General features: G+C 44.6%; 1 protein-coding gene across 4 annotated transcripts in view; it reads left to right on the plus strand.

Annotated features, from left to right (window-relative positions):
- The window catches only part of Phldb2 (pleckstrin homology like domain family B member 2), a 112,493-nt gene that overhangs the window by 14,377 nt on the left and 83,033 nt on the right, over positions 1-15,083 (plus strand). For all 4 annotated transcript variants that reach the window (XM_004672311.3, XM_045147463.1, XM_045147462.1 and 1 more), the window contains exon 2: positions 2,119-3,437. In XM_004672311.3, coding sequence (XP_004672368.2) covers positions 2,119-3,437 — 1,319 coding nt within the window. The remainder of the gene's footprint in view (positions 1-2,118; positions 3,438-15,083) is intronic.

Raw genomic sequence — 15,083 nt, forward strand, 5'->3', positions numbered from 1 at the left:
TTAATGTTAGAGAAAGTATATTTGAGTTTTTTGATTTTTCAGATGCATAAAGCATGGGATGGTTAAATGTGTGAAATAATTAACATTTTTGTTAAAGCCATTTATTTAGCCAAGTTAGAAAAACTGTTGCAGTCTTCAAATACTTGTATGTTAAGTTATTATGCACAAGAAGTTCTTCAAGTAACATTTTCTGGAGTAATTATGGTTGAAAAATTGGGTAAGAGCTAAGAAAAAAGTGAGAATCCAATGTAGTTTAAAACAAGGCATTACTACAGATTAGACTGTGATATTTCATGCCAAGTGGTTTTTTTTTTCTGATTTTCAGAATAATAAGAATATATATAAAATATAATTCTTGTGAGTGAGATAAATTAAAATCTTTACTAATGCCACCACTCCAGACAAGGATGAGCAGCAGCTGGTGCATACAAGATAAAAGTTCTAGACCTAACCTGTTTCCTTAAGCGTGTTAGAGAAATAACCATATTAAAAAACTGATCACGATTCAACTTTCCCCCATTTTGCTGGCCATTTAAGTAACACTGCAGTGTCCTCAGGATCTATCTACACCTTTATTTCTTATTTATTTATTTCAATCCTGAAATGGTCAGTTGACCAAGGCTTACTGGAATTTTTGCTTGCTTTGTTTTTCAAGGTAGGGTCTCACTCAACCCAGGCTGACCTGGAATTCACTATGTAGTCTCAGGGTGGCCTCGAACTCACAGTGATCCTCCTACACCTGCCTCCTGAGTGCTGCTGGGATTAAAGGCGTGTGCCACCATGCCCGGCTGGGAGTATTTTTTTTATCAGTGAGAATTATAAGCCTTTTCATTTGCAGTGAAAGACATTTTCATGGACCCAAACTTTAAGTTAATGTTTGAAACCAGGATCCAAAACATATGCTTAGGGCTACATTACTTTTTTTGTTTTTGTTTTTCGAGGTAGGGTCTCACTCTAGTCCAGGCTGACCTGGAATTCAGTATGGAGTCTCAGGGTGGCCTTGAACTCACGGCTATCCTCCTACCTCTGCCTCCCGAGTGCTGGGATTAAAGGCGTGTGCCACCACACTCGGCTTTTTACATTACATTTTTGAAAGCCAAAGTAATCGTGGAAAATAGAATAGAACCCTGAATTTCTTCTTGAGAATGTCTAGGAGGGAGCAGAAGTAAGGTGTTCCTGTGAGATGAGAGGGTTCTGTACCAGGCATGAACATGGTACATTCCAGTGCCAGGGAATTTGAAGAATACAGTTTTGGGTGTTTTCAAAATTTTTTAATTAAAAAAAATTTTTTTTGAGAGAGAGAGAGAGAGAAAGAATGGGCATGTCAGGACTTTTAACCACTGTGAACATACTCCAGACACGCTCACCTCCTTGCGCGTATGTGTGACATTGCGCATTCGCGTCACTGTGATCTATCTGGCTTTCATGGAGATCTGAACATGAGCTCATGGGCTTCACAGGCAAGTGCCTTAACTGCTAAAGGCGTCTCTCCAGGCCCAGTTTCGGGTTCTTAAATATACCACTTTGACGATGCGTCGACGATCTTGGAAATAGCGTTTGTCCCTTTCCTCATCTTTCTGTCTGTTGAGTCCAGGATCTTCCTCCCCCCGCCCCTCCGTTCCCTCAGTAAAGCCATCCCTTTAGTCTTCAGCGTCTTCATGAGCGTCTAACAATGTCGTCTTTCTCTGCCAAGATGGGAACCGTTTGGGCAGGGCCATTTCTGAGCTGGTAATGATTCTAGCAGAGACAGTTGAAGAAAGGTCACTCCTGGATGGTCCTCTGGGCTCATGTGAGATGCTCACGGAGTAGGTGTTTCTCTGAGGACTGGAGCACCGGAGGGAAATTGTTTTTCTGCTGCCCCAGCCTAATCCTGTGCCTCTGCGAAATTAGGGATTTGTTTCCCCCAAATATTATTGTTGTTGTCTTGGGTTATTTTCCTTTTGTACAGAAAAAAAAAAAAATCACGTATTCTCTAGCTTCCAGTGTGGTTTCTCAGGGTATCGGAAAAGCAAAGTTAGTGTTTGTTAATTCCATTGGTCAGATGTAGACTGACGTTCTTTTAAAGTTTTTTTTTTTTTTTTTTTAACCCAAACTGTCTCTCTCCTCCCTCCTTTCCAGAATCCAGCGAGATTATGGCAGAGTATAGCCACATCCAGAAGCAGCTGGAATTACAAAATGGGAGCTTAGACGAAGGAGTCCTGCGTTCCCTGGGCACAGAGCCCCAGCGCATGATGGAGAACCCAAGCCCCAGGAAATACTCCTCCAGTCTGAAATTTAAAGCCAACGGAGACTATTCAGGCTCCTATTTAACCCTCTCCCAACCTGTGTCTACTAAGAGAAGCCCTTCTCCTTTGGGCACCAGCGTCCGAAGCAACCCCTCGTTGGCCAAAATCCAAGGAGGCAAACAGTTGTCCTGTGATGGAGCTGAGAAAAATATTTCCATGAAACCCCCCACGCCTTTCCTGAGCACCGCAGCCTCCCTGGGAGGATGTCCACTTGGGGGAACGGATTTTGACCATTATACAGGCCGGGACAGCGAAAGGACCTTGAGGCTCTCGGAGAAACCTCCCTATTCCAAGTACAGCTCGAGGAATAAATCCCATGACAATGTCTACTTCCTCGGAGGACTGGAAGGACGGAAGACATCTGGCTCTCTCCTGACCATGTGGAATGGGGGTCCCCTGAGCGACGCGGGCTCCTCTCCCATCAGCAGGTCAGGCGCTGCGAGCATGCCTTCGAGCCCCAAGCAGGCTAGGAAGATGAGCTCTCCGGATCACCTGATGCTGCAGTCCAGGTCCCCCAGGCCCAGGGACGCGTCCGAAGGGGTGACCGCGAGGACGAGGAAGTATTCGGCCAGCAGCCTGAGCCACATGGGAGCCTACAGCAGGTCGCTGCCCAGGCTGCACAGAGCCACCGACAGCCAGATGCCACCTCTCAGCTTGCCACCCCGGAGCTCCCTGGGCAGTGGCCAGCGGGGCCGCCCGGGGGAGAAGTGTCTGCCTCCGAGCACAGCCGACCTCGAGGGCTACCTGAGCTGCTCCGCGCTCGGCTCCGCGGCGCCCTGCTGCAGGGCCTGCCCGGTGAGCCCGGCGCTCAGCGTCCCCGCCAGTCCCCGAGTGGCTCGGAAGATGCTGCTGGCCTCCGCCTCGTCGGATGACGGCGACAGGGCCTCGTGCTCGGGCCCCAGCCCCGGCCACGCGTGCGGCGCTGCTGCGGAAGCCGGCAGGGCGGCGGTGGCCCGGAGGAACTTCTCCTGCGCCTCCGTGGGGTCCGATGACCTGGACTTGGACAGCCTGCGACAGGCCGCGGGGACCCCCCAGCCTGGCCTGCGAGAACGCAGAAGCAGCATCAGCTCCATCTCCGGGCACGACGATCTGATGGACTATCACCGGCGGCAGAGGGAGGAGAGACTGAAGGAGCAGGAGATGGAGCGACTGGTAATCTTTCTGTCTGTCTGCACCTCTGTGTTCTCTCACTGGCACCCTGCCCAGGGCAGCCCTGGAGACGGACTCCTGGAGCTCAGGCCGGTGGGGTGTGGGATTCCCACAGGTGCCCGCCGCTCTTGTCCCTTTCAGCTCTCACTCTGTCCAAGCTCACCTCTTTACAGGTCACTGGTACACACGTGTGGACAGCAACTTCGAAAGGTCGCCAGAGCCTCCAGTGGTTCTGCACAGGTCTAGAATTTGTGTGTTGCAGGGTGGTGCTGGGGACTGAATGCAAGGATTTTCACAACTAGAATTCTTTTGTGGTTGTTTGTTTGTTTATATTTATTTATTTATTTAAACTTTTTATTTATTTATTTATTTATTTGAGCGCGACAGACAAAGAGAGAAAGACAGATAGAGGGAGAGAGAGAGAATGGGCGCGCCAGGGCTTCCAGCCTCTGCAAACGAACTCCAGACGCGTGCGCCCCCTTGTGCATCTGGCTAACGTGGGTCCTGGGGAACTGAGCCTCCAACCGGGGTCATTAGGCTTCACAGGCAAGCGCTTAACCGCTAAGCCATCTCTCCAGCCCTATATTTATTTATTTATTTGAGAGCAACAGATTGTGAGAAAAAAAGGCACAGAGAGAGAGATAGAGAGCAGTGAGGGAGAGAATGGGCACTCCAGGGCCTCCAGCCACTGCAAATGAACTCCAGATGCGTGCGCCCCCTTGAGCATCTGGCTTACGTGGGTCCTGGGGTAATCGAGCCTTGAACCAGGGTCCTTAGGCTTTGCAGGCAAGCGCTTAACCACTAAGCCATCTCTCCAGCACTAAAAATCCTTGGAAGAGCTCAGGAAATTAGCTGTGAATCTCACTGAGTTTATTTTTGCTGTAGGACTATGAGAAAATTATCTGTAACACATACATCATTAAATTTGCTAGTGCGTAGTTATGACACAAGCGGTCGGTGAGATAAATGTCTCAAGAATTAGGCAGAATTTGTACATGAGATTGTCTGGAAAGTTGAAGGTGCTTAACTTTTTCAACTGTTGAGATAACACCCAGACTTCTCAGCTGTTTCTTAGCACATAGTGACTCCAACAACGTGCGCTGTCAACAGGTTTTGAGTTCTCTTTTCTTCATTTAAAGTAAGCTTTGCTCAAAGTGAAAAATATTGAAAGTAGGAGAAAACATCGCTAAACAGTCCCACCAATGAAAGGGAACAATTAACAGTTCTCTTCCATTTTCTTTTTAGTCGGCTTTTATTTTGGAATCAGTACATAACAGAGACTACTTTGCTTCAATAGTGCTTAATGATTTCCTCAAAGAGATATGCTGCTGGGCGTGGTAACACACGCCTTTAATCCCAGCACTTGGGAGGCAGACATAGGAGGAGCACCATGAGTTTGAGGCCAGCCTGGGTCTGGGACTACAGAGTGAGATCCTACCTCAAAAAGAGAGAGAGAGAGAAGCTATGGAGTGGTAAAGCTGGGTTACAAAAATATAGAATTATTAAAAGTATTTTAGTTATTACAAGAAAATATGTTGGATGTTAGAGTAATGTTTTTCATTCATCATCCAAAACTGGTTAATGTCCTACAAAATTGTAATCTTGTGCTGGAGAAATGGCTTAGTGGTTAGGGCACTTGCCTGCAAAGCCCCAGGACCCATGTTCAACTCCACAGGACCCCTGGGAGCCAGATGCACAAGAACACGCATGCATCTGGAGTTCATTTGCAGCAGCTGAAGACCCCTAGTATGCCCATTATTTCTCTCTATCTCTGCCTCTCTCTCAAATCAATAAAATAAATAGCTAAAATTATAATCTTTGGATTATAGTAGAAAACATTTGCATTGCTGCATAAAATTTGTTTGACATTTTACAAGAGGCATTTGCATCACTTAAAGAAATATATATATATATATATATACACACATATGTATATATATATGTGTGTGTATATATATATATATATATATACACACATACATACATACATATATATGTATATATGTGTGTGTGTGTATGTGTATGATATATATATACATATATATATATGTATGTATGTATTTTATTTTCTGAGTTAGGGTCTCACTCTAGCTCAGGCTGACCCAGAATTCATTATGTAGTCTCAGGGTGGCCTTGAACTCACAGTGATCCTCCTACCTCTGCCTCCCCTCCCCCCCTCCTCAGTGCTGGGATTAAAGACATGCGCCACCACGCCCAGCTCCCTATGCAAATTCTTGATAACAACACTGGGTCATTTAACATAAGATGTGGTGGTAAACAAACCTAATTATTTCTGGCACCTTATTTTTTTTTTTAAGGTGAAAGAAAAATTCTTTATGATAACCCAGAATTCCTCTAGTAAAGCTTAAAGGGAGTTTAGGTATAAAATATTTGGGAGTGATTGCTTTTCTAAATGTAGGAGTAAAACATTAAGCAGCAGATCTCTTCACTGTGCCAATACAGTTTAACAGGTGCCAGAGAGCAATGAGTGCTTGTAGTTGGTTTTACTATTTAATAATCAAAGTGACCATAGATTATTTTATAATAAAGAAGCAATCTTCATTTGGAAATGACCAATTTTTTTTTTTTTGTAATTTTTGACTATACAAAGATAAATCCCAGTTAGCACTGAGCCTTAAAAATTACTTCTGTGAGAGAGCAAGTCTGCTCTCAGGTCCTATTTTATACACAACAACGTTCACTGCCCTTGGTCAGCATTATTCTCCAAGATCTGTCTCATTCCAGTTGAAATCACTACATGCTAGTTTTATATTAATAGCACGCTTGTCATCCTTAATATTAAAAATATCCTTTATGAAATAAACAAAATAAGGGGGCTGGAGAGATGGCTTAGCGGTTAAGCGTTTGCTTGTGAAGCCTAAGGAGCCCGGTTCGAGGTTGAATTCCCCAGGACCCACATTAGCCACATGCATAAGGGGTGCAGACGTCTGGAGTTCATTTGCAGTGGCTGGAGGCCCTGATGTGCCCATTCTTTCTCTCTCTGTCTTCCTCTTTCTCTGTCTTTCTGTCATTCCCAAATAAACAAATAAAAATAAACAAAAAAATCCATTATGAACAAAGGATTCAAAAGTATGATATTTATACAAAATTTTAGCATTTTAAACTTTTTCATAGATAATGTTTTCATGCATTATGAACCAAGATCTTTCCTTAGAGGCCTAAAGTTTTTATTTCTACTAACTTCTACCCTTCATGCCCTCTTCCACATCTTGGAACAGCCAGACATTCAAGGACAAAAATATTTAACCTAACAATTCTGGACATGGTGTTTAAACTGACACATCACAGAAAATATAAAAGGGTTTGTCACACAAAGACTAAATATATGAGGAAATGCCTCTTTAATTGCCATTTGACAATAGATTGTCTTTCAAAATATCGTGTTATATATCATAAACATGTATACCTTTTATTAGTTGACCAAATGAAAAGATCTCTCATAACTAAAATTCAGTGTAGTTAATTAAGCCCAACATTTATGTTTTTAAAGGTTAATCAACATAATGCAACATTTTGCTAGGACACCTTAAATGCAGACAAGTAACATGTAACATTTACCTTGTATTTTCAGTGAAGAGAGATTTAAGAAGTTCTGATAAAGAAGCCTCTTCAAGATAAGACAACCCCTAATCCTGTTCTAAAATGAAATCGCCTTTGTATTAACTGTCCACAGATAAAACCCGGGAAAGGTTATCTAGTCCATACTTGAATTCAATTATCAAACCAGGCTTCTGTGTGTTAGGTTTCAATTTGCGTTTTCTTTCCTTCTTTTCCTTTTTATTTATTTTTATTTTTTTAGAAAGTGTCTCATGTAGCCAGAAACTGGCTTGAGCTCCTGATCCTCTTGCTCCAGGCCTTCCAAGTGCTGTTCTTATAGGCATGTGCCATCAGGCTTGGGCTCAATTGCGCACAACTTATTTTCTAATGGGGAAAAACATATACTGATGCGTCAGCATTTTTTTTTTTTTTTTTTTTTTGTCCCTCCTTAAGAGGGGAGAAGTATTAGAATTATACTATATTTTCTGGGGATTTTTCAAATGTTAGATTTATTGAAATAGTTGTTAATTTTCTTCCTTCTTTCTTGCTTTGTTGTCATGCCAGCCTTTTATTCTTGGTATTGTGTGTGTGTGTGTGTGTGTGTGTGTGTGTGTGTGATTTTATAAACAAGCTATCAGGCATTAATTAAAACTGTTCTGGCCTAAGAGTTATTAAGTGCAGGTGAGATCTTGGGAGACCACTGCGCATGAAGTGTGTGCGTATGAGTCAGTCGTCCTTGTGATATCCACTTAGGCCAGCTAGTGGTCAATTTAAATATATTTTATTTGTTTATTTGAAAAAAGAAAGACGCAGAGAGAGAGGAGGGAGAGAATGGAATGGGCCCACAAGGGCCTCCAGCCACTGTGGGCAAACTTCAGATGCATGTGCCCCCTTGTGCATCTGGCTTACGTGGGTCCTGGGGAGTCGAACTGGGGTCCTTTGGTTTTAATGCCTTAACCCCCTCTCCAGCCTAGTAGTCAATCAAAAAAATTTTTTTAATTAATTTATCTATTTGACAGAGAAAGAGGGAGAGAGAGAAGAGAGAAAGAGAGAATGGGTGCACCAGGGCCCCCAGCCACTGCAAACAAACTCCAGATGCATGCACCCCCTTGTGCATCTGGCTTACATGGGTCCTGGGGAATTGAACCAGGGTCCTTTGCAGGCAAACGTCTTAACCACTGAGCCATCCCTCCAGCCCCCAGCAGTCAACTTAACTGTAGCATCCACTTAGGCCAGCCAGTGGACATTTTAATTGTCCCATTTGGAGCTTTAGTCCAAGTAGGTCTGGGATGCTGGCCGACAGATGCTGGAGAAGTCACTGGAAAGATAGAACTTTATTCATCTCACTCGATGTCTGGATATTTCCCAGCAATGCAGATGCCATGATTTTTTTTTTTTTTTTTTGGTGTCCCTTTTACTCCAGGCATTTAAAAGAAAATTATTTATTTATTTGAGAGTGACAGAGAGAGAGAGAGAGTAAGAGGCAGATAGAGAGACAGAGAGTATAGGCGCTCCAGGGCTTCCAGCCACTGCAAATGAACTCCAGACACGTGCGCCCCCTTGTGCATCTGGCTAACGTGGGTCTTGGGGAATCGAGCCTCGAACCGGGGTCCTTAGGCTTCACAGGCAAGCGCTTAACTGCTAAGCCATCTCTCCAGCCCACTCCAGGCATTTTAAATGGGAGAAATTTAAAAACGGAAACCCTCCAGACTGCTCGGCATATCATTTGACCACATTGCCCAAAGCATCTGTGTTCTATTGTGGCGAACCAATGGATTCCCACAAATTGCACTGTGGCGATCCAGTATTTTCCTTCGAGCTGATGATAGCCATCTGTGGGGCCTTGGTCAACATCAGTGTCGCCACTTAGAATTATGTGGAGCCGTCCTTCATACTTCGAAACATGTTGTGACAGCTCCCATGAGGCACACCGTGGAATGAGAGTTTCTTTTTTAAAAAAAACTTATTGGGGGCTGGAGAGATGGCTTAGCGGTTAGGCGCTTGGCTGTGAAGCCTAAGGACCCCGGTTCGAGGCTCGGTTCCCCAGGTCCCACGTTAGCCAGATGCACAAGGGGGCGCATGCATCTGGAGTTCATTTGCAGAGGCTGGAAGCCCTGGCGCGCCCATTCTCTCTCTCTTCCTCTATCTGTCTTTCTCTCTGTGTCTGTTGCTCTCAAATAAATAAATAAATAAATAAATAAATAAATAAATAAATAAAAAACTTATTGGGCTGGAGAGATGGCTTAGCGGCTAAGCGCTTGCCTGTGAAGCCTAAGGACCCCGGTTCGAGGCTCGGTTCCCCAGGTCCCACGTTAGCCAGATGCACAAGGGGGCTCACGCGTCTGGAGTTCGTTTGCAGGGGCTGGAAGCCCTGGCACGCCCATTCTCTCTCTCTCCCTCTATCTGTCTTTCTCTCTGTGTCTGTTGCTCTCAAATAAATAAAAAATATTAAAAAAAACTTATTTATTTTTATTTATTATTAGAGAGAGAGAGAGAAATGACATTCCAGGATCTCCAGCCACTGTAAACAAACTCTAGATGCATGTGTCTTACGTGGGTACGGAAAATCAAACTTGGGTCCTTAGGCTTCCTAGGCAAGTGTCTTCACCACTAAACCATCTTTTCAGTCCAGGAATGAGATTTTCTGGTTTTTTATATTCTCTATGACTATGCATTCTCAGAAAATAAAGTCGGCTTTGTTTCAGAGCACATATTACTATTTCTGTAGTCATTATAGGAAGAGGTAAAATGTCTAGGTCAGCCATTCTTTGCTGTTTGGAAGGCATTTTGTTAATACAGTGCCTCCAAAAGTACTTTACACGTAAAGAATTTTAATTTGCAAGTGGCTGGGACCACACTTGTCTTGTTCATGTTATAGACTTTCCTCACAGACAGATGATGACTAGAGTTTGGAAAGTCCACCTCACCTATTTTTGAAAAGAGTAACCTGTTTTTTTTTGTTTGTTTGTTTTTTTTCCTGTGTCTAGTCATGACATTCCTTGCAGCTTTCTTCATTCTGTGGCTGTAGGCTACATCCTTGACTCCTAGACAAAATTATTTCTGCTCCCTTTCAATTAAAAAAAAAATAATGGGGCTGGAGAGATGGTTTAGCCGTTAAGCGCTTGCCTGTGAAGCCTAAGGACCCCGGTTCGAGGCTCGGTTCCCCAGGTCCCATATTAGCCAGATGCACAAGGGGGTGCACACGTCTGGAGTTCGTTTGCAGTGGCTGGAAACCCTGGCACACCCATTCTCTCTCTCTCCCTTTATGTGCCTTTCTCTCTGTGTCTGTAGCTCTCAAATAAATAAATAATGAACAAAAAATATTTTAAAAAAATAATGGATGAGCTGCAGTTAAGGGTCTTGCCCGCAAAGCCTAAGGACCCAGGTTTGATTGATTCCCAAGTACCCATGTAAGCCAGATGCACAAGGTGTCGCAGGCATCTGGAGTTGGTTTGCAGTGGCTAGAGGTCCTGGTATGCCCATTCTCTCTATCTCTCTCCCTCCCTCCTCCTCTCTGTCTCTAATAAATAAAAGGTAAACTTTAAAGAATTTAAAAAGATTAACATGGTTGTTTTTCCTTACTTTGGAAATTTGGTAGCAGAGTTCTTTAGAGGAACAGAACCCGTAGAATAGAACAAGTGCTTTGACAGAAGCCTGTCTTGTTTTGGGGTCTCTGTGACCAACAAACAGCTCAAGCGGGTTGAACTGATTTCTGGTTTTGGGAGTTACAAGGCAGAGCCAACTGTTTTAGATTCACCCCATCCTTCACCCCATCCTCTCCAGCGCCCTTCTTTCCATACATAGACACGTGTACTTATAATTACAAAGGGTACGTGTTAGATTGGCTTGTGATTGGAAGCTGGGTGGTACCATAACGGCCCTCTGTACCTGGAAGAGTCGGAGAATGTGGTAGCTTCTCAGCCCAAGGAGCTGGAAGTCTGAGAATGACGGGAACCAATGCTGCAGTTCCTGAAGGGCTGAAGCCTGCTGGCTCCTTACAGAATGCAGCGACTTGTGAGTGACACATTGAGAATGCGGAGACGCTGAAATCTGGTGTCAGGGGGCCGCAGCAACAGACCCACGCAAAGCTGGCTGGCTGGCTTCCTCCTCCTCCCACTGCTCTCCTACTGGCCCCCAAATCTACTGGATGGTTCCATCTACAGTGCAGAGTAGGCATTTATCCCTTGGTTGCTGCCCCGCATGCCATCCACCTCTGGAAATGCCCACACCGACACAGAAAGGAGTATGATTGCCTAATCTCTTAGGTGTCTCTCGGTCCAATCAAGTTGGACATCGGGATTAACCATCATCACATATTCTGTGTAAGAAATGGTGCTCTCCAGGTGTTGCAGTCCGGTTTGCATTGCTGTTAGAAATCACCCAACCAAGAGCAGCTTCTGGGAAAAAGAGATTTAATTTGGCTTACAGGCTCGAGGGGAAGCTCCACGATGGCAGGGGAAAACGATGGCATGAGCAGAGGGTGGACATCACCCCCTGGCCAACATAAGGTGGACTACAGCAACAGGAGGGTGTGCCAAACACTGGCATGGGGAAACTGGCTATAAAGCCCATAAGCCCGCCCCCAACAATACACTCCCTCCAGGAGGCATTATTTCCCAAATATCCATCAGCTGGGAACCTAGCATTCAGAACACCTAAGTTTATGGGGGACACCTGCATCAAACCACCACACCAGGGTTATGGAAACCAAGGCTACAGGTCACAGAATCTTGCTTGTATACTGTTGACCAGACCCAAGATCTAATGTTTCTGAAATGAAGTGAAAGTACAGTGGAACATGTTTAATTAAGAAATCTTGCCAGGCATGGTGATGCACACCTTTAATCCCAGCACTCAGGAGGCAAAATTAGGAGTATTTGCCAGTGAGTTCGAGGCCATCCTGAGACTACATAGTGTATTTTAGGCCAGCTTGGGCTACAGAAAGACCTTACCAGAAAAAAAAAAAAAAAAGCAATCTTGATACTTCATAGCATTAATTTATCAGTTTTCCAGTTTCCTAATGCAAAAGCAGGTACTGTTTTAAAGACCAGAGAGCAATTATTCCATTTTGTTGTTAGTGGGAAAAGGCGTAGGATCCCAAAACCAACGAGCACAGGTAGCTCAAAGCTAGTCCTCATACCGCTGGGTTTTCGTCCGTACTTCCTGCCGTCCCCACTTCCCTGTGACCTTAGACCCACATTCCTGTCTTTTTCCCACAGCTGGGCTACTTGTAAAGTTTGCCAGCATTTCCTGGCTGAGTAGCATTCAGTGTAAGAGAATGCTTATTCTTACTTAGTCCTAGTAGTAAGGTTTCTAAAATGTAAGAAGAGAGTGTTCAAAATATGAAGGCAAGCTTAAGTATGGAAAACGATTTCCTATTTTTTGACTTAAAAAGACTCCCTTCCTGTTGTAGCCTTTTGGGCTTGCTGCATTGTGACTATAGTGTTTTTGTTTTTGTTGTTGTTGCTAGTGGTTTTTTGGTTTTTGTTTGTTTGTTTGTTTTTGGCGTTTGGTTTTCCAAGATAGGGTCTTGCTGTAGCCTAGGTTGACCTGGAATTCACCATGTAGTCTCAGGTTAGCCTTGAACTCACAGTAATCCTCCTACCTCTGCCTCCTTAGTGCTGGGATTCAAGGCATGCGCCACCATACCTGGCCTGACTATAGTTTTAATTAAAGAAAAAAAAGTTTGCACTACTGGGAAGTGAACCAGCTAAGCTACAAGCTGAATGAGGGGTTAGGTTTTGAACCAGGGAAGCTCAGCGGCCCAGACTTAAAAATTTTTTTTTTTAATTTATTTATTTGCCAGCAGAGAGATAGAGAGAAGAGAGACAGACAGAGAGAATGGACAAGCCAGGGCTTCCAGCTGTTGCCAGCAGACGTCACCTGCATGCACCATTTTCTGCATCTGGCTTTTACATGGGAACTAGGGACTCTAATCCAGGTTGCCAGGCTTTTCAGACCAGACCCTTAGCCACTAAACCATCTCACCAGCCCCTGGCCCAGACTTTTTATTTTATTTATTTTATTTTCGAGAGAGGGGGCACGAGAGAGACAGAAACAGAGAGAGAGGGAGGGAATTGACTCGCCAGGACTTCTGCCACTACAATTGAACTCCAGATGCTTGCGCCACCTAGTGGGCATGTGCAACCTTGCTCTTGCCTCACCTTTGTGCATCTGGCTTACATCGGATCTGGAGAGTCGAACATGGATCCTCAGGCTTCACAAGCAAGTGCCTTAACTGCAAAGCCATCTCTCCAGCCCTGTCCCAGACTTTTTAAAGCAGCATTTAGAAAGCATGAGCCTCCTTTTAAATTCCCAGTTCGAATAGCCATTGCAATATTAAATGATTTACTCTCCAGATTAGACTGTGTGTTGAACTGACATGTTTTGGGGAACCTTTTCTTAGCTTTCATCTTTAAAATAGCCAGTTAATTCTCCATGGCTCCCTGCCTTCTTTCACTTCCCTGTGCTTCAGGAGTGTTTTGTAGGATCTAGCTGAGAAATATAATAGGAGCCATAAATACGAGACAATTGTGTGATTCTAAATTTTCTTACATTAAGAAGAGCTTCTTAGGGGACAGGGAAATGGTTCAGTTGCTGGTTTACTATGCAAGCATGAGTACCTGAGTTCAGACTCCCAGAATCCGTGCAAAAACCAGATGTGATGCTACATACCTGTAATCCCAGGGCTTGTGGGAGGGCGTCCCTGGGGATTGCTAGCTAGCTAGTCTAGCCAAATCAGTGAGCTCTAGGTTAGTGTGAGACCTAGTCTCCAAAAACAAGGTGTGAGCAACTGAGAAAGGCACTTAGCATTGGCTTCCAGCCTCCACATGCACATGCACGCACATGTATGCATGTCCCCATATGCACCTGTGCCTACACGCCTTCAAACATGCATACACACACACATGCACATATTCAGGCATGTGTACATGCACACGGCATGCTCATACACAAAAGGAAAAAAGCCTTTTTGAGAAACTGATGAACTTAAGCCTAACATATTAGACAGCACAGGCTTAGGTTGATAGTGCTGTGTACACCTAAATAAATGATCCTTCTCGAAGTCTAGGGCTCCCTTCTGTTTCCAAATAAAACCAAAGTGCATCCATAGCAACTGAAGCATCTTTGGGGGCTGAGGAGGTGGCTAAATTGTTAAGGGTGCTTGCTCTGCATGCCTGCTGACCAGAATTCAGATACCCAGCATCCCTGTAAAGCCAGAGGCAAAGTGGCATGCTAGTCTGTAATGCCAGTGCACCTATGGCGGTGGCGGGTGGAGCCAGGAGAATTCTGAAGTTCACAGGCCAGCATGACGGACCTTACCAGTGGGGAGAGCAGAAAAGCGTAGTGTCCATCATCAAATCACCTTGCATTGTGGGAGAATCAAGTAAAGGCATCTTTCCTTTTTTTTTAATTTTTGTTTCATTTTTACTCATTTATTTGAGTGTGCCAGAGAGAGAGAGAATGGGCACACCAGGGCTTCCAACCACTGCTAGCGAACTCCAGACGTGTGCACCCCCTTGTGCATCTGGCTAATGTGGGTCCTGGGGATCCAAGCCTCGAACTGGGGTCCTTAGGCTTCATAGGCAAGCGCTTAACCGCTAAGCCATCTCTCCAGCCCTAAAGGCATCTTTTCAAACCAAAATTGATGGCATAGATGTAGTTTTCATTAAATATTCACCAAAGCCATTATTAGCAAGTTAGGACTTCCAGTTGTGCCCGGATAACTGATGGGAACAAACAGTTGTCACATCTCGTTCCTTCTCTTCCTCCCATGAGCGACAGACGAGGCTGGAAGTTTAGCATTTAGCAGGATTGGGAGGACGTCGCATGGGTGCAGAGCTAAAGACCCGGTGCAGCTCTGAGGTGCCCGGTGCAAGGCAGTGACTAGTAAAAGCAGCCTCCTCTGTCGAGGGCAAACCTAGGTGGATTTTCCAGTGGCAGTACAAGCTCTTGCCTCTTGATGGTGCCAGGCATTTAAAAATCGCTACCCAGAAATGGAGAGATGTGTGCTCTCACTCAGCATAGATTTTAATGCTCGGGCTAAATGCTGGATTATCGAAGTCAACTTGGTCTGAGAGAAGTCCCTGG

Source organism: Jaculus jaculus, chromosome 4 (assembly GCF_020740685.1).
Source record: "Jaculus jaculus isolate mJacJac1 chromosome 4, mJacJac1.mat.Y.cur, whole genome shotgun sequence".
Lineage (NCBI taxonomy): Eukaryota > Metazoa > Chordata > Mammalia > Rodentia > Dipodidae > Jaculus > Jaculus jaculus.